Raw genomic sequence first — 20,129 nt, 5'->3', positions numbered from 1 at the left:
CAGGGTTGGGGGAAGAAAAGGCTTTAATCAAAGCCCATAGAGTCCTAGAAGAACCACGGATGGTCACTGGGGACTTCCTGACCCCCTTGAAATGGGCAGTGTCTGTGTGTTTGCATGTGTGTGTGCATATGTGTGTGCATGTGTTTGTGTGTGTGTGCATTTTTGGTGGGGGAAAGACCTGTAGGTTTCATCAGACTCTGAGGTCTCTAAGATGCACAAAGGGTAAATAACCATGGCATTGTTCCCTCCAGCCACAGGGGCAGAGAATTGTTAGCTAGCTGTCCAGCATCCTGCTCTGAATAGAATGGAAGCCTTCCCTTTGGTGTCTGGGCAGCCAAGGTCTTCCCTGCCAATCCCATGATCTGGGCCCGAAACAGCCTCCCTCTGGCTCCACCTGGCCAGTCTGTCAATTGCAGATTGGAGAGCCAGAGCTCTCACCTCTGTTGGCCCTTTTCAGCCTCACCAGATACTTCTACCCTTGGGTTAAGTGGTGCCGGGCAGGAGTCCCTCCTTCCCGCCCCAGCAGCACGTGCACATCTCTGCACCACCTGTGGGATTGTCCCTTTGCCTGGCTTCCAGCCTCGAGTTTTCTTTGTTTGTGACCCAGGCAGTCCATAATGCTGAGCAGGCTTCTGAGAGAGAAGGTTTGTTTTCAGCTCCACCTTGGTAGTCTCCTCCTCTGACTCATGGTCACCTCCCACACGTGCATTCTCTCCCCACCATCCCCACTGCTCTCCATAGTAACCGGTCCACGCGCTTCTCCTCTGGCTAATCTCTAAGCAAACCCTGCTCCCTCTCCTCACGATATATTGCCCTGCTTGATCCAGCTTTTGTGGATTCCAGGCCAGAATCAAGAAAGCCAAATGATGCTTGTGAACACCATCAGCAGACCCAGCTGATACCCCTTCCTGTTCTTTGCTCTTTCAGAGTAAGTAGGGAAAAAAAGCAATAACAGTACCACTCAGTGATCCCAGTTCCTCTCAGTGTCCTGCCCAGGCTTTAGAGACGTGCCTCTGCTTGGGGTTGTCCACCTGCCCGGTGCCAGCTGGGTTAACAACAGGGGCAAGTGGCCATCCCCAGGGAGGGGGCGTCTCTCCCACTTGGCTGTGCCCACGGCAGGAAGCAGCAGTGCTGTCCCCGTACCCGCCAGTGCCGGGGAGTCTCCTTGGGACTTGGTGGACGTTCACATCAGGGTTAGGGGGACATGGTGGCTCTTTCCCCTGACCTTTGGTCAGTGTTCCAGCTCTCACCGCTGGCAGGAGGACCCCAAACTGAGGTTCCTGAAGATGCCCCCTGACCTTCCTTCTAGTCGCTGGGTCCCAGTTGGCCCATTTCATGGGATCATTGTGAAGATGAAATGAGGTACTGAAGGTGAAGCACCCAGCACACAGTGTGTAGTCAGACAGGCTGCGTTCCCTCCCTCTTCTCTTCTTTCTGCTTCCCCTGGGGCTGCTCCTCCACTTCTGGTCAGATGCAGCCACTCCACCCTGACCAGGCTTCCATCCGAGGCTCTCAGGGCTACCGGTGCTGTAGACAGTCACAGGGGCACGACACCCATCCATACCCATCTGATGGGACGCTCTTCAGGGCCCGGTTTGACAGGGACTGAATCTTATCTGAAGGTGGGTGTCTGGCAACATGTCCTCCATATTTTCACTGAATAAGTGAATGAAGGATTCGAGAAAGATGACAAAAAGCCCAGATTCTCAAGCTGGAGACCCAAGCAGGCTGATGCTATCAGGCTGACTCTGTGTGTTGAGTTCTTTGCATGAGTCTGATTACCAGGCCAGATCCTGCTTGGGGGCTGGGCTGGCCTCCCACCTGGGGGACCCATGAGTTGTTTCCACGGTGAGAGCATCAGGCCTGGCTGCTTTGACTCCAGGTGTTCTGGGGAGCAAGGAACCCATCACAAGCCAGGCAAAGTCGGCATGTGGTCAGGAAGGGCCTCAGTGACCCTGGCAGAGGCCGCGCCCAGCTTTGTCCTGTCTCCATCCATGTCCTGCTGGCTCGGGCGATGGTCCCAACCCTCATTAGGGACCCAGGATAGGCCTGACTGAGGCTTGGAGCTGGGTAAGGAGCCCTTAATAATAAGTAATACAATGACTTGTATTATTTGAGAGGAAAAAGCAAAAACCTCACTTGTTTGGCTTTCTGGAAGAGGGCAATTCCTTTCACTGGTACAGTGCATTTTTAAAGTAACAAATGGTTGGGAGGTCCATCCTTAGAGACCTTAAGTTGAGAGGACTCCAAATAAAGCTTCCTTATGACACCCTCATATTTTTTGGCCCAGCCTTGAAGGCCCCTTGCAACCTGCCCACCACATACATATCCAGCGTCTCTCCCCTCATTGAATCCTCACCCCTCCACCATCACCCACATTCGGTGTGCCTGCCACTCACTGCTTCCCAAATGCGCACATTCGTGCCTCTCGGCTTTTAAGCATGCTACGTTCTTCTTTCTGGGACACTTTAATCTGTCCCCGTCCTCTTCCTATATCAAAGTCCCTTCATCCATCCATTTGAGACAGACTCAAATGTCACCCTGTGACGCATGTCCCATCCTGCGCTATATTATCACAGCACCTTGTGACAACCACTTTTAGAACACATTTCAATGCACGAAAATGATCTGTTCAGTTATTTCCTCCCACTACATTGTGAGCTTCTTAAGGGTGGAACGCTGACTTCTATTCCACGTGCCCAGCCCCAAGCACCCGGCCTGCCTGTGCTGTGAGATCAGTGAGCATCTGCCAGTGGAACACATGAGGGAAAGGAACATGACAGGAGGCAAAGTGAGGAAGAGGGATATGGTCAATATTTGGGGCATGTCTATCAGAGAAGTAATATTTCTTGGGTTTTCTGAAGTAAGCCTTGCTAGAGGAATATGATGATATGCGTTGCTGAAATAAAGGGGCCCGGAAAAAAATCAATAATTCCAAAAGGCCCGCAAAAAAATGCGCTGGCAGCCTGCTAGCTGTGAAGGTTGCAGACGTTATGGAGGGCAGTTCCTTGGCAGGGTTATTCACCGCCCTGTCCTGCAGCCTCCTGCCAGCGGCTGGTGCCCCGTGCTCACCTACGTCCTGCATTCTGGTAGCACCTCTGGGCCTTGCAGCTTGACCTCCAGTCGCGTTAAAGGAAGAGGAAGGTCTGTGCAGGGTGTACTGGGACGCCCATGTGGCCCGGGATGGAGCCCAGGAACCAGCTGCTGTTAGCTGTCCATGTCGAGACACTGGCGAGGGCATCTTCTTAGTCCTAGGCACTGAACTGAAAATGGCAAAACAAAAAACAGTGCTCTCAGCAGCTGATTGTTTTGATTTACACTTGGGATCCGGCGTAGCCTCAGCAGATGCACAAAGTGAGACTGATGAGACACGCTGAAGCGCCCAGCGCAGAGCCTGGGCTGATGCTCGTTCCCGGCACCCTCCCGCTGCTAGTCCCAAAGGTAGGAAATGTGTTAGGACCTGGACTCTGGGGCCAAACTGCCACACTTGGAATGTCGGCTCCACCAATTGCAAGTTATAGACACACCTCGCTTTATTGCACTTTGCAGATATTGTGTTTTTTACAGATTGAAGGTTTGTGGCAATCCTGCATTGGGCAAGTCTGTCAGCACCGTTTTCCCCACAGCATTTGCTGACTTCATGTCTCTGTATCACATTTTGGTAATTCCCTCAATATTTCAAATCCTCTACCAGCAAAAAAATTATGACTTGCTGAAGGCTCAAGGGGCAGCCTTTTATAGCAATAAAGTATTTTTTAATTAAGTAATGCACATTATTTTTTTAGCAGCAATGCTATTGCACTCTTAACAGACTACAGTATAGCATAAACACAACTTCTCAATGCACTGAGAAACCAAAAACATTGATATGAGTCATTGTATTGTGCTATTCGCTACTGTTGTGGTGATCTGGAACCAGACCCACAATATCTCTGAGGTATGCACATACTTGAACTTGGACAAGTTACTTAACCTCTTTGTGCCTCGGTTTCCTCATCTATAAAATGGGTTACTAGTAACCCTTACCTAATAGAGTTCTTATAAGTGTTCAATGATTTAATAACAATAAAGCCTTGCACATAGAAATTGCCCCAAAAGGTGTTGTTGAGTAAGTGAATGACAGGTTGGGATGGGAAGGGGGTTGGGGACTGACTATGAAGTGGCCAGAGGGTGAGTGACCCCTGGAGAGGAGCAGCGGTGTCCTGTGCCTGGGGAAGTCCCAGGGCAATTTGCTGCCAGGCTAGCTCTCACAAATACTGCCGGGGTCCCTGCTCCCAGCCTAGGCCCCTCCCTCTGAAAGGGAGGAAGGGAACAAAGGAGTGCAGACTAATGAACAAATACTAGTTCTACTTATTAAGTACTTACCACATGCCAGGCATTACCTCACCGAGCTCTACAGCAACCAAGAGGTAGATAACAGTATCCCCATCTCAAAGATAAGGGAACTGAGGCTCAAAGAAGTTAAGTCACATGCTCAAAGTCACACCACTGCTTAACGGCCACACTGGGGATTCAACTGAGGTCTGCCTCTCCCCTGAGTCCTTGTTCTTTCTGCTCCATGTGACATCTTTCAATAAAGAAAGAAAAACTCGAGGGCTTAAGGGCAGAGCAGCTCTGCCTGGTCACCCACCCCTTCATGGGATCCTTTGCTTTGAGAATAGATTACCCGAAGGTGTTCTGGAGCTGAGGGAAATAGCATCAAACCTCCTGATCTGACAGGTAACGGCAGTGGGCTGGGGTGTAAATATGTGCGCGAAGCCCACTGGGTCTCCTGAGTTGTGAATCAGCCAGGCTGAGGCTGTCAGTCACACAACCTGAGCAGCAGTGATTTGCACAAGCACAGAGCTGACTTACAGCCTGGGGGAGCCTTCGCTCTTTCTCCAGAGGATGCTTAAGGCTGCACCCGCAGGTCTTGGACCTTAAAGCCTCATGTCAGTCCTCACTGGTTGCCTGGAGCACATCAGTGTTTCAAAGGCCTCGTGTCTGCTTTCCAAGGAGGAAAAAATCTCCTCCCTCACCTTAGCCTTTCCTTCCAGTTGGAGGGCTGCAGGGGAAGTCTTCCTAAAAAACATGAGCTGGGTCAGATGAGGCAGGAAGAATGTTCCAAGCATAGAGGGCAGTTAGTGCAAAGGTACTGTGGCACCACAGAGCTTGATGTGTTTGGGAACATGACTTATGCACAGTCTGGCAGAGCAGGCTGAGAAGCAAGGAGGGGCCAGGACCTGTGACCCTGCACACCAACAGCAATAGCAGGGGAGTGGGGGGCGGGCATTAGGGGAGATGTAACTCTGGTATTTACAGAAGCTTAGACTCCTATGATCTCAGGGTCATGGAAATTAGTATCAGAGCATCAGACTCTAGAGATCCCAGAATCTTGAAATTTTGGGCTCATAATCATAAAGTCTCAGGCTCTCCTTCATGAGATTTTAATCATTAATTTTCTTACCTAGGCAGCACTTAAACTCTCCAAGTCTTGCACAAAGTAAGCTAGCACCCAAATACTCATTGGTCTCCGTCCTTACCCAGTGCTGGCACACAGGGATCGGAGAGCCTGGGCCCGGCCTTCCCGGGGTCACCTTTGCCTCATGGGACACCCAGAGGGCTTGTTCTCAGCTTGGATTTAACCTGCGGTGAAATGCTGCGGTCCAGAATTTCCTAAGGCTTTGAGTTCGTGGTTACGTCCTCCCCAGAAGCTCACAGGAATCTTACCTACCTGGCACCCCTGAGCTGCAAGGGCTGGGCTGGAGCTATGTTGGCTCTGTCTGGACACAGCTGACATTAATCAGCCCTCATGGCATTTTGTTTTTTTCAATGGAGGTACTGGGGATTGAACCCAGGACTTTGTGCATGCTAAACACATGCTCTACCGCTGAGCTATTACCCTCCCCACATTCTCCCACGGCATTTTTTAATAAGTCCTGGTATTCCTACTGAAAACCATCCGAGTAGTAGGAAAATCTGATGCCCTTCACGCAATTTTACAGCCTTTGGGCTGCTGCCTCACCTTTGCTTTATAGGAATTTCCTCCTCACGTGGCCCCAGGGAGAGCAGAGGCAAACTGGCCGCTTTCCAAGGTCACTTAGCCCATGAAGACAACTGAGTTCTACTAGTCCATTATTCTCATTTTCATTTTCTGAATTACTCAGGGTGGAGGAATGGAGAGCCTGGCGCTCTGGTCCTGGGGGGAGGAGGAGGTGGATTCTCTTCCTGGCTGTGCCAATTTGGCAATTCTGGGTATGTCTGGAGCAAAGAAAGCATGAGCATTCAGAAGCCCCTGCGTGGAGCTGAAGGGGGAGGGGGGGAAGGACCTGGACCCCAGGCCGGCCCTTGAGGAACAGCAGATGGAGTTTGCAACATTTTGTCTTCCGTGCGGCGTTGGATGCCCGGGTATAATTGCATTGTGAATCCAAAGGCAAGTAGCAAGCACTCTAGGAAACCCTCATCCAGACTGAGGCCCTCTTCTCTCAGAAAAATTTGTGTTTTGTTTATTTTGCAGGGGGAGGTAATTACGTCTATTTATTTATTTAAATGGAGGTACCGGGGATTGAACCCAGGACGTCATGCATGCTCAGCGTGCATTCTCCCACCGAGCCATACCCTCCCTCTCCCCACTTCCCTCATTTCATGATCTTGCTTGCTCAGGGATTTGTATCTCAGGGAAGCTGGATTTTGTGTGTAAATATGCTATCCACCTTCCCATCTAAAGGAAACCGAGTTTAGCAGTCTGATACATTCCCTTGGGTTCTAAGGATATACAGTCGTAAAAAGAGGACGTTGTCTTCCTGGAATGAATCAGTGATCTTAGAATGCTGTTGCGGCCTGAGACCCGCGGCTCCTTTGGCAGTCTGTGGGGCAGAGTGACAGAGAGCAAATTCTTTAGAATCAGACAGGCGCGAGTTTGAATCCCTGCCCATTCCTTACCATCTGTGTCATCTTGGGTATGTCATTTCAAGTCTGATCCTCCAGTTTCCTCCTTTGTCATTTGGAGATAATGATATATGGGATTACGGACATGGACTTGAGCCGGGGTGCCTGGGTTTGCATCCCAGCCCTCCCTCTTGTAGCTCTGGGACACTGAGCCAATCCTTCCACTTCTCTGTGCTCTGATTTCCTACTCTATGGGACGGGGATAAAAATATTGCCTGCCTTGGGTAGTATGATGGTTGTTGAGAGGATTGAATGAGTCATATATAAATCTGGTTTAGACCAGTACCTGGCACGTGGTGAGCTCTAAATAAATTCACCTTAGCCATAAATGTCATGGTTTGCAGTGTGGTAGTGAGATTTCAATATGGTCAGAATCTAGAATAATGTACAGTACTTCATATGCACTTAATATATAATTGCTGAATGAATGAAGAAAGAATGGGGTGGATTGATGTAAAGCCCTGAGCATGGTGCCCATTATACAGTGAGTGAAGGGAGGCAGCCACCGAACTGCAGCCTCTCTGCCTTGGGCGCTGGAACCAGGGTGCTGGGGCTGCCCTGGGCCATTGCCAGATGATCATGCACATCCTTTTCCCACTCTGCACATCTCTTCCCAACTCCAAGCCAGTGGCATCAGGTGAGTAGCCTGAAATCAGCTATGGTGGGAGAGTATTTATACTGCAGATGCTGGCAAATGTTATAAATCAGATGTTTTTTTTTAATTGAAGTATAGCCAGTGTGAATTACAATGTGTCAATTCCTGGTATACAACATAATATTTCAATCATATATTTACATACATACATTCATTTTCATATTATTTTCCATTAGAGATTACTAATACATGAGATTTCTGTTTGTTGTTCTTGAGAGAGAGAGAGAGAGAAGAAGAGTTAAACATTGATTGGCGTCCAACACACAACCCTGACTGGCCAGGGGGCTCTTTTTATATCATCTACCACAATCATCTTTAGAGACCAGTTTGGCCATTTTGTTGCAGGATACAGGGTCTTTGGGAAAATAAGTCATTTTGGAGCAGATAGGAGGGGATTAGTGGATGTTGGGAGTTTGGCTATGGAGACCCCACTAAGTGAGGAGTGCGAATTTCATGTGGGTTTTGGTGGTCACTAATGCCTGGCTATGACATGGAAGAGCAGACCCAGACACAGATGGCTGGATCTGTTAGGTGGTAATCCTGGGACTTGCAATAGCCGAAGTAATGCTTGGAACGTCCCAGGAAGATTGTGATACTCTGCCTGGACCCTGTAACCGTATATTTTATGCCTCTGTGAGGGCTCCTAGATGTAGCCCTTCTCCAAGTCCTGAGGAAGGAGAACCATTTAAGGTCATTCCAGATCTACTTCAGTGCCAACTGACTATGAAGAAGCGCAGCTATTAAAGGAGCTGGACAGAAGTGCAGCTGTGAAGTGTATGGGAAAGAAGAATGAACGGTGTGGAAGGCATTTGTAAACTGCCCAGGACTCAGAAGCTTGTCTGGAGTGATCTTAAAGAGAGAGGAATGCACCAGACAAGGCTGCCCCTGGGCTGGGGCCTCCGGCTGGGCTAGTCTTCTGGGGTCGCAGTGGCCAAGCCCATCGTCATTCATCAGCAGGACCTTCTGAGTCCAGAATCGCCCTCCAGATTCTTGGGGGGTGGGGATAGGTGTGGGCTAGCATCTTTTTATTTTTTAGCTCCCCAGGTGAGTGTCAGCCAGGTTTGACAACCCTTGCATCCTAATGAATAATCTCTCTTTTAAAGTGTGTTGACACATCATTTGTGTTTCAATGGCCCTAAATGGCTTTAGAGGAAAGCCAGTTAATCTTGTGATCTGAGGAAGACCGGCTACTGTTCAGTCTTGGAGGAATAAACAGAAACGTGCTGTGCTTTTCATCTTTAAATTAGCACCACTGGCGACTAGCAATTATTAGCACTTTTCAGTGGAGGTGTTCACACTCCCCTCCCAGGCAACTGGAGAGAGCAGGTGGCAACTCTAATCCAGGTTGGGTTTTGAGGGACAGCATGAGTAGAAGCAGGGCTGGCTGGCTTGAAACTGTGGGGACGGGTGGAAGGAACAGAAGACAGTGCCTTGTGCAGAGGGCAGCTGGGGACCTACAGGGGACAGTCCAAAGCATCAGATCCAAAGATGGCCATGTAGAGAAATCAACTGCTAAGTGAAGGGCCCGCAACTGAGAGTAGCAAGATGGAGCTCATGGGCTTGGGAGAATGAAGAGATAAACTATCTGGCCAGGTAGTAAGGGAGCCTTTTTCAGACAGAGTCTGAGGACTCTGTTAAGAGCTGGAACCACACATAATTCCTGGCCCTAAAGCTCGTCTTTGTTTCTTTCAGTGCTCATCAGAATCTCACAGGGAGCTGGTAGGAAATTCAGAATCTCTGGTCCCTCCCCAGACTGTAGGAACCTGTTTTAACAGGCTGATTCGTATATAGTCCCGCTTTTTATCCTAGGAAGGCTATGTATAGTATAGAGGTGAAGAGGATGGATTCTGGGGACGGCCCAGGTGGATTTAAATCCTGACTCCACCATTTACTCTCTGGGTCACATTGTGCCTTAATTTCCTCATCTTTGAAATAGGATGATAATACATAGTTACTACAGTATAGTGTTGTCAAAAGGCTTAAATGAGATAATAGATGCAAAGTGCTTAGAATAGTGCCTGGTGCATCATTTTTATTATTATTTCCTTTATTAAACATTAACCAGTTAATGCAGAGAGGGAGGGCTAGGGGGACATACGTCACCATGCACATATACATACAGATCACACATGGGTCAAGGGTTGAACACTCACATACTTTCGAGGGTCAGGCAAGAGGGCAGCAGCTGGTGAAGGCCTTAGTGACTTGTAGAAGGTATGGCTGTCTTAGTTTGGGTTCTCCCAGAAGCAGACGCTGGGACAGGAGTCGAGGCCAAGGCATTTGCCTGGTAGCTGACCCCAGGGAACAGTGATGAGGGAGTGGGGACATGAGACAGGGCAGCGAAGAAAGCTAATACTGTGAGCATCACAACAAGGTACCCTGGTGGCCCCTCACAGCACAGTCCTCCTGGGAGCCATTAGGAGGCTGTGTACCACCTACATCAGCCCTGTCCCACCTGAGAGGTCAGGAAGCTGGGATGTATTCATTTCCTAAGGCTGCTGTGGCCAAAACACAGGACCACCAACAGGGTGGCTTCAACAATAGAAATTGTCTCATGGTTCTGGAGGCCAGGAGTCCAAGATCAAAGTGTTTCTAGGGCTGTGATGGCCAAGCAGTTCCACACCTCTCCCCTAGCTTCTGGTGGTTTGCCAGCATCCTTTGGCCTTCCTTGGTTTGGAGAGGCACACTCCAGTCTATGCCTTTGTTGTCAGGTGGCGTTCCCCCTGTTTGCCTCCGTCTTCACCTGGTGTGTCCTTGTAAGGACAGTAGCCATATTGAAAGAAGGGCCAACTCTACTCCAGCAGACCTCATCTTAACCTATTATTTCTGCCACAACCCTGCTCCCAGATCAGGTCACATTCTGAGGTTCTGGGGATTAGGACTTTGACATATGGATTTGGTGGGGACACAATTCAGCCTATAACATGGGGTATTCGTTTCCCAACTCCTAGCCCTAATTGATGGTGGGCTGCAGGCAGCAACTCCAGAGCACTCCCAGCTTGCCCCCAGGGCAGGCCGAGCATGCTCCTGTGGGCAGAGAAAGCCTTCTGGCAGAGAGGAGGAAACCAGCAGTGTGTGCGGGAAGGTGAGTGCCTGGGGGATGTGGGTGGAGCATTAAAACGTGTGCAGGCCCTTCTGAGCGCAGGCCCTGTGAGACAGTGCACAGCTGTGAAGCTGGCCAGCCCACGAGACCTGTTCAGAGCCCTTCTCAAGGGGCAGCTCCTTCTCAGCTCCAGCAGTTATCAATCACCAAGCCAAAGAAATCTGTTTCTGAGCAGACGCAACCCCAGGGCTGCCAATTGGAAAACTATACAAAAGTACATACTCAGATTTCCAGAATGGGGTCTCCATGAATTGAGAGCTGTGCATATATTTATACAATGGAATACTACTCAATGATTAAAAAAAAGAATAAAATAATGCCATTTGCAGCAACATGGATGGACCTGGAGATCATCATTCTAAGTAAAGTAAGCCAGAAAGAGAAAGAAAAATACCATATGGTATCACTTATATGTGCAATCTTAAAAAAAAGAAGAAGGAAAAAGAGGACACTAATGAACTCATCTACAAAACAGAAACAGACGCTCAGACATAGTAAGCACTTTTATGATTAGTGGGGCAAAGTGGGTGGGAAAGGATAAATTTGGGAGTTTGAGATTTGCAAAGGTTAACCTTTGCATATATATAAAAATAGATAAAAAGCAGATTTCTTCTGTATAGCACAGGGGACTATATTCAATATCTTGTAATAACCTTTAATGAAAAAGAATATGAAAACAAATATATGTATGTATATGCATGACTGGGACATCATGCTGTACACCAGAAATTGATGCGTTGTAACTGACTGTACTTCAATAATAAACAAACAAACAAATAAAAGAGCGCTGTGCAAGGTTTCTCAGCGATGACATTTTGAACTGGCTAATTCCCGATTGTGGAGGGCTGTCATGTGCATTGCAGGATGTTTAGCAGCCTCCATGCCTAGTAGCATCCTCCTTACTTTTTTTCTCTTTTATTGAAGTTTAGTCGGTTTACAATGTAATGTCAGTTTCTGGTGCACAGCATAGTGTTCATCTGAGCATGGAGGGATGGATGAGGAGCTGGACCTGGTTCTCCATGGTAAGCTGGGCAGGCTGTTTTACAAGGATGCTGGGCAGCTGCCTTCCAAAGAATAAAGCACTATCAGGCCCCAATCTCCTGATCCTTTATTTTCTTTTATGCAAGAGAGAAAGATGTCTCATTAGGTGTTTAAATCAGATTAACAGCCATTGGTACCAGATTTGTGCTCAGCCTGCATTTTGTTTCTTTTGGGGTGACCCCTTGGAGCTAATCGCTTTTTATGGGAATAGTACAAGGGGCATATGTAAAGAGGGAAGAAAGCACTCTGTTTAACCAGACTGGTGCATTTTTCATTTTCATCTGGTGTCTGAGTCTGCAGGAGGGGAGGAGACCAGCAGCCTGCATGTAGCTGGCTCTGAGGGGAGGCACCAGCTGGGATGGTGAGGAGTGGCCTGTGACCCCCTAAGTGAAGAACAGTGTTTCATCAGCAAGGCTTCCGGGAGTGCTGATTTACAGAGGTCGTTTAGATGTCAGCAGAACAGGGATTTGTGGACAGCAGGAGAGGGCTGGAGGAGCAGCACAAGCAGGATGACACCTGGCCCCATGCAGGGTGCAAGTTGTGTTTCTCTGCCACCATTGGCTAGTTACAGCTCTGCCACTGATTCTAAATCTGACAAAATCTCAGAGAGCAGACTCCCTACCTCCACTTTCCCCAACACATTAAAACAAACATGAAACACAGCCTTCTCCTTCTTTCCGCAATTATATTCCTATCCTGCTCTTACCAAGACACTGTATAGATATTGCAGAAAACAATTTAAAATAGCTTACAAAGAAAAAAAAAGATAAAAGACAGTGAAGCTTTTAGACTAGAACTTGAAAATCAAAGCTTTAGCAAAAGTAGAGAAGCAAAAATGCAGATAGAACCAGATGATTAGTCATTATATTGGTTTCTGAGCTTCCTGGCAGCCTTGGCAAAAAGGTAAATGTGACAGGTTATGTACTTACATTTAGGTTTAAAGAAAACCACAAGTTCTTTATATGTTTTTTTCAGCTAAGTTCTGAGAGGTATTTATCATATAAGTATTATATATAGCATATAATAGGATGTTTATTATACATAACAGGCAATATCTTAGACAACAGTTTTCTAGCAAATGTAGAAGTGCTTTTGCTATAGCCCTTTCTTGCTTTGGCAATTGGCATGAAAACCTAATTAAGTAAAGAGACTTTGCAAACACTGAGCCAGTGTTATCTGGGGTATTTCAGGCCTTTAAAAAAAATTTTTTTTTGATAGCAGATGTTTGGTTGGGGCTAAGGGAATCCTCTATTCTAATCAGTAGCTAATATTTGGGATGCGGCTGTCTGAGAACAGAATTTTTTTCCTAGCCAGTCTACCAGAAACCTTTATTCAAGTTCACTGTTAATAGAGCTCAGAGGTACAAAGTGGCAGGCAGCTCCTACAAGAAGCAAAAGCCTTTTCATCTCTTGCTGCCACCATCTAAGTAGGCTTTTCTGTGTCTGATTTCATTTCCTGTGCATCAGGAGTTCACAATCTTATTTTAACCCCAGCACCGTACCGGAACAATCGATCCTGTTTTGTTAGCCTTTGCGTATAGCAAACCACCTCCAGAAGTTCATGGCTTAAAACAGCCACCATTCACTGGCTCACAATTCTGCAATAAGGCAGCTTGTCTCTGCTCTACAAGACATCAGAGTGTCAGCTAGGATCATTCACCTGTTTGCAATCTACTAGGGGTTGAAGGATACGAGATGATATTATTCATGTCTAGGGCTTCAGTGGGGTGACTAAATGACCGGGGACTCCCTGGGTCACTCATCCTCTAGAAGACTAGTTCCAGCTTCCTTAGGGGAGCAAGAGAGTAAAAGCAAAAGCTGCAAGACCTCCTAGGACCTGGGCCTAGAATGTGCACAGGGTTCCTCCTGCTGCATCCTGTCATCCCAGCATCAGCCCAGATTCAGTGTGCAAAGCAGCTACACAGGATGTGAATTCAGAGAGATGGGGCTCGTGGGAGATCATTTGTGGATCATAGCCACAGCCCTGTCCCATCAACACCTCAGTAATGGTGGTCCCCAAGGGCAGCGATTCTCACCTGGAGGTGGGAAGGGGGACAAGGGAACGGGCATGTCCTCCCTGGGGCAGAGAGTGGAGTTCATTCAGTACTAGCCTGGTTCTTACTCCATGTCCTGTGCACTTACCACTTAATGGCCACCATCAAAAGTCAAAATACCAGGCTTTACGGGCTCCATTTAAAATTTCAAAAAGGAATTATGGTGAGTGGACCTTTGAAGTCATAAAACAGTTAGTATTTTAAGAGGCCTCCTGGTAAATCATGCCTGAAGACCTTGTTAGTGTGGGGCACACTGACTTACACCACTGCACCGCCGACTTCCTGACATTTGAGAGACAGCGGCGTCCCCAGGCCTCCCCCGTCACCGGTGCCAATTGGAGAGCGTGAGGTCATTTTCTCATTGGCTAGAGTGAGATCCATAGGGTGTTGATGGTAGCCCAGATGTCAGCTGAATTTTCTCCAGGCTGAATGAGAGCACTTGACAGTCCCCTCTGACCCTCCCACCAGACAAGGGTCACACTATGTGAAAGGATGAGCTGGATGACAACAAAAGCCACCTGCTCATCACTTCTCCAGAAGCTGGAAAGCTGGAAGTGCAAGATAGCAAAGACACTGGATAACAGAGTCAGGGGGAAAACACTTTTTCAAAGAAAAAAATGTATAAATCTTTTAAAAGACTGAATTAAAGGCAAGTAAACGTAAGATCCTGTTTTGGCTCAGAGCACGTGCATGCCTGCACCCACCCACACACATGAAGAGGTGGGAGGGAGGTCTGACTTAGCAGCACCATGTGGAAAGAACCAAGAGGTATGTGTTTCCAGTAAGCTCAAGTCAAAAATAGGCAAATTTAGTGTGACTTTCAGCTATATTAATAGGGACATAGAATCTAGATTAAGGGAGGTGATTATTTCCCTCTATTCTGTATAGCCCAGTTCACTCCAGAAAAATTAGGCCAATTTCTAGCTTCATAATTTTAAAGTGTTAGGGGAAAACTAACATAATTAGAGGGAAGTTCAACATGATAAAAAGAAAAAAAACTTGAACTTAAGAGATACAAGGAAATCTAGGAGAACCTGAAGACACTGGCCTAGAGAAAACCTCCGCAAGGACTGAAGGGTAGTCTCCAACTCTAAAGGGTTGCCATGTGGAAGAGGGCCTTAATTTGCCCTCTATGACCCCAAAAATGTCTTGGACCAACGAGTGGAAGGTTGAGGGGCGTGGCCTTTAGACAGCGAAAGGAGAAAGAGCGTCTAATAGCTAGAATGGATTGCCCAGGGCGCCCTGTCACTGCAGGGGCCGCATGGTCACTCAGCAGGATGCACAGAGGGGGTTCAAACCTTTGATGGGGAGCTAGTTCAAAATGAACTTTCAAATCCTGTCTAACTCTGAGTTTTGGGAGCCACAGGGACTTGCCCAAGGTCACAGGGCTTGTTAGTAGCTGTCCAGCACCAGAGTCTCCTGCCTCCATCTCAGCGCATTAGCCTCGGAGTCACAGTTTCCTCATCTCTGTAATGAGAACTCAAGCAGGAGGGAAAAGAGCAGCCTCTGGGCCACATCTGACCCATCCACACAGACCTATTTGTTTGGCCAGCATCGCGTGGTAAAAGACTTGAAATCACATAACAACGATATTCCTTTCCTAGGGCTGCAAAGTATCTGGCACCACAAACTGGATGGCTTAGAATAGATGTATTGCCTCTCAGTTCTGGAGGCTGGAAGTCCAAAATTAAGGTGTTGGCAGGACCGCGCTCCCTCGGAAGGTGGTAGGGAGGGATCTGTTCCAGGTATCCCTCCCAGCTTCTGGACCCTCAGATGGTCCTTGGATGCTAGATAGCCATCATCTCTTTGTATTTCTTCACACTGTCTTCCTTCTGTGTGTGTGTCTCTGTGTCCAAATTTCCCCCTTTTATAAGAACATCAATCTTATTGGATTAGTACCTAATGACCTAACTTAACTTGGTTAAATCTGTAAAGATTTTATTTCCAAATAAGGCCATATTCTGGGTTCTGGGTGTTAGAATTCACCATATTCTTTAGGGGGGGAACAGTTCAATCTGTAACAGTCCACTCTATGATTGCCCCAAATTCATGTCCTTCCCACATGCAAAACATCCCCACGGATGTCAAAAACTGGTTTAGGAACAGGTTGCAATGCTAATACATGGGAAGCAGAATTAAAACGCTGTCCTCTTTCTCCTACACTGTGCTCCTCCTATGGGGTACACCTCATGCCCTCTTCTCACACCTGGGGAGCTCCCTGTTTGGTGCCCCAGACTGGGCACCAAGGGACATGCAGCTCCTGCCATCCTCTGATAAGGATGGGGCTCAGCCCGGGGCGGGGGTCTGCCCCAGGACTTGGGCCTGGGTAGGCTGGGAGGAGGGGAGATTGGAAATCAAGTCCTGGGGAGATGCTGGGTTTGGAGGTCAGCCAATGTGGTCTACTCAGGCCATCATTTTGGGAGAAGTGGGCAAAACAGGCTATTGCCTGAGCTGCAATGGAAAATGCAATGAACGTGGCTACTAATGTCTGTTTATGGTTATGAAGATGCAGGGGAATCAGATGCTTAGCCAGGCCCAGCAACAGCCAGCAATAGACCAACACCAGCCACTAACATAGGCACAGCTCCTGGTCATCCACTTGCTGGGAAGATGGAGGTCCAGGCTAGGCGTGGGTCTTGGGCGGTAGTCTCCGCAGATGGAGCTTTCTCTGAGGATTAGGGGAGGACTGGCAGAAAGCACTGGGGGAGAAGGAAGCTGCGGAACAGAGAAGAATGTGGCTTTTGCGGTCATTAGACTGGGCTTGAACTAGACTCCCGCTCACAAGCTGCAGCGGACAAACTGATCACCCTCCTGAGCCACATCTTCCCAGGGGCTCGTTGGGAAGAGTAAATGTATGATGTGTGAGAGGCATGCTACTTGGCTCAATAAACACTGTTTTGCTTCTATTTTCCCCTTCAAAGCCAAGCTGCACTGGCCAGCCTGGGGGACACTAAGGAAGACCCGGGGACTGGCCCCTCCTGCCCCTCTCTGGGGGTCAGCTTATCCCAAAGGGGTGGATATCTTGATCATCACTGCCCTCATGACACTAACGGTGCGTTTTTTCCCTCATAGAGGAGTTAAAGGAGAAGCTGACAGAGTATGTGGACAAAGTGAACGGCCAGAAACCTGGCTTCATCAAGGTTGTGCGCCACAGCAAGCAGGAAGGCCTCATTCGCTCCAGGGTCAGCGGCTGGAGGGCTGCCACCGCCCCCGTGGTGGCGCTCTTTGATGCACACGTGGAGTTCAACGTGGGCTGGTAAGTGCCCATCTGGAGCTGAGGAGGATGAGTCCCACTGTGGTCCAGGGGCTCTGGGTCATGTGGGTGCAAAGCCTGCTGGGATCTCAGTCCTGAAGGGGGAAGAAGAGATCTGGGTGTGAGAGTGACTCAGGCCACAGGGCTGGCCCTTCAGGCTGGGAGAGGGTCAGGGGTCAACATTTCAACACACAGTGTCTCCAGGGTTGGTGACATCAGATGTGACTCCAGCTGGCATATTCCTCTAGGAGACATGATGGGAGAGAGGGGTAAATGTTCAGGGCAAAGTGAGAGTGCCAGCCCAGTAAGGACCGGGCTGCAACCCCGGGAAAGGGAGAGCTGACCAGACACGAGGCAGAAGCTCAACCCCACAGACAGGGCCAAGACCAAGGGGGCAGGAGCGGGTAAGGTGGCTTGACATTGTCACAGGTGCCCTGGGCTCCCCCAGATGCCAGGCTAGGGGCAGCACCGCATCTCAGGTTCTTTCTACAAGTGCAACTAGGTTTTAGAAAACCTTTCTTTCTCTGGTCAGGGCTGCTCAGGTGCTGGGTAGGGGGCATGGCCTTGGTGGCTACAGCCACGCAGGGACAGGTCACCTGACACTAGAAGGCATACTGTGGCCTTATTGTGTGTGGCTTTGCAGAGAGCCTGAGTGTAGGGGGCCCAGGTACTGGGAATGGCCGTGTGCACTGCCCCCTGTACACTATGCCTGATGGCGCTGAGGTCCGCTGTGCCCCCCAGACTCCAGGTGCCACCCTCTGCTTCCCTGTGGTGAAAAGCGCCCTTTAACAGGACGGAGCAGCGGCGTGCACACGGCAGGACTGGATCCGGGCATACTTTTACATAACAGGCCTGAATTAAGGCTATAATGCAGCCATTTTTTATAGTTGAAGTCCCTGCTTGCCATTTGTGACTATTTAAAAAGCATTTTCGGTGGATTTATGGCCAGAGAGGAGAGGGACACTTACTATTTCAAGCCGATTTGAATAAACAATTATGCAACACATGCATTATTAATGAGAAGCTTATCATTCCTGTCTGCAAACATTTTACTTGCTTGGTGCCCACAGGGGCTCCTGGCTCCACGGAAGCCCGACCCCTCACCTCTCCTTGGGCAGTGGGGACACGTGGGGTGGGGGTGGCACGTCTGGAAAAACTGAAGCAGTGTCACGTGATGGGTGGAAGTAGGTCTGTTCTCACCCCCCGTGCCTCTGCCATCCTCAACTGCCTTCCTCTCCTGGATGATGCACTGAATTTTAGCAAAATCAAAGCCCAAGTTGAAAGCTTCCCATGGAACCTCAGATCTGTTCCCTTTCTTCTTTCTTAAGTCTTGATTTTTTTTTCTAATGGGAAAAAGGAAAGCAAGCAGACACCAGGCTCTAAGGCACTAAGAGTCTGTCAGCTCAGCCTGGGACGTGCTGGAGGAGGGGTCCGGTCTCTTGCCACCCCAGGAGTCTGGGGGTGGGCAGTCGAATAGGGACTCCTTCCCGGGAGGCAGAGCAGTTCTCCCTGGAGGAGATGGCCAGGCGTCCCTTCCTCCTTCTGTGAGGAAGGGGCTCCAGGAAGTGCCCGTGTCCCCTCTCTCCCTCCCCCCTGCCCAGGGCTGAACCCGTGCTCACCCGCATTAAGGAGAACCGGAAACGGATCATCTCCCCATCCTTTGACAACATCAAATATGACAACTTTGAGATAGAAGAGTACCCGCTGGCCGCCCAGGGCTTTGACTGGGAGCTGTGGTGCCGCTACCTAAACCCCCCCAAGGCCTGGTGGAAGCTGGAGAACTCCACGGCCCCCATCAGGTAAAGCATCCTTCCCTGGGCGTCTCTCTGCCTTGTCTTCCAGGCAAGGGCTCCCCTCCCAGCCCAACCCTTGTTCCCCAAACTGGGGCGGTGGGTGGGGCAAGGTGGAGGTGGAAAGAAATCACAAATGACCTTCAGTCACAGCTTACAGCCTCTGATGATCCCTTTTCAAAGACCTGTGGTACCCAGAATCCGGAATCCTTTCACAGGCTCAAAGTGACTCAGGTCAACACATCACCGTGGGACACCTGCTGGGTGCCAACTGCTGTCCTGGGTGCTGGGGATCCAGAGTGATCAAGACTCAATTTTTACCCCTAAAAGCCCGGAGTCTAGTGAAGACAGACAAAATAATTGAAATAAAATGATGGGAATAGCAAATGATTCCCCATACTGGTGCAAAGTGCGTGGACAGTGGGGAGGGTCCTTTTCAGAGGGTGGAGCACTTGCACTTGTTTTTAAGGGTGAGTAGGAGATGACGAGGTTGGGGCAAGGAAGGACACTCAGATTTGAAAGAGCAGAATGGGTTCCTGGACCCAGAGTAGGTTCACAGGGACTGGAAGGAAGGGGGATGGTGAGGGGGCAGCCCCAGGCAATGAGGCTGAGGGGCAGAGAGGCAAGACCAGCCCCCACAGCACCTTGTATGCCTGGCTGATGTTTCAGCTTATCCTGTAGGACTCAGAAAAAGGCTTCAAACCACCTTTCAGGATCCCAAACACTTTTCTGCCTTCACTACTGCCTTCAGAGACACCTGAGTGAGTCCCTTAGGTAGCCTCTATTTTATGGGTTAGGGCTCCTGAAATAGCCAAACCCACCAGCCTTTATTTCTATCTGATTAATCACTGATCAGGTGTCTTTATGCTCCCTGCAAAGTCTCACCCGTTAAACACACAGATGGCATCAGAAGGTGGCCTTGGGGACAGTTCCTGAAATGAAAGAGAAGATTAGAAACTGATGTTGCTTTGTATTACATGAGGGAGAAAGCTTATGAAAAATTTAATTGAAAGTGGGTGATTATTATCTAAGATCACAGTTTTTCTTGCCAGAAGAAAAATACTGCATTCGTATTAAACACAGGAGGGAAGCAAACTCCACCTTGCTCTCCCATGGTGGTCTCTGTCCCCCATCTGTTAGGCCCTTGCCACAGTTTTGTATTTGTTAAATATTTGCTGGGAGGTCACTGTGTGCAAGGGCCTCTTATACACATTGTCTCATTTGCTCTTTGTCATAACCTGGTGACAGTTCATGGTGTCATTCCTGTTTTACAAGATAAAGAAAGCAAGATGGACAAAGGGGAATGG

The 20,129-nt window shown here is 48.8% G+C and overlaps 1 protein-coding gene across 2 annotated transcripts in view; it reads left to right on the top strand.

Moving 5' to 3' along the window:
* GALNT18 (polypeptide N-acetylgalactosaminyltransferase 18) overlaps nt 1-20,129 on the top strand; it is a 307,990-nt gene that overhangs the window by 205,097 nt on the left and 82,764 nt on the right. For both annotated transcript variants that reach the window (XM_072969508.1, XM_031681195.2), the window contains exons 4-5: nt 16,852-17,035; nt 18,634-18,831. In XM_072969508.1, coding sequence (XP_072825609.1) covers nt 16,852-17,035; nt 18,634-18,831 — 382 coding nt within the window. The remainder of the gene's footprint in view (nt 1-16,851; nt 17,036-18,633; nt 18,832-20,129) is intronic.

Source organism: Vicugna pacos, chromosome 10 (genome assembly GCF_048564905.1).
Source record: "Vicugna pacos chromosome 10, VicPac4, whole genome shotgun sequence".
Lineage (NCBI taxonomy): Eukaryota > Metazoa > Chordata > Mammalia > Artiodactyla > Camelidae > Vicugna > Vicugna pacos.
The sequence above is the reverse complement of the archived record's forward strand: the minus strand, read 5'-3'. Positions and strand labels throughout refer to the sequence as shown.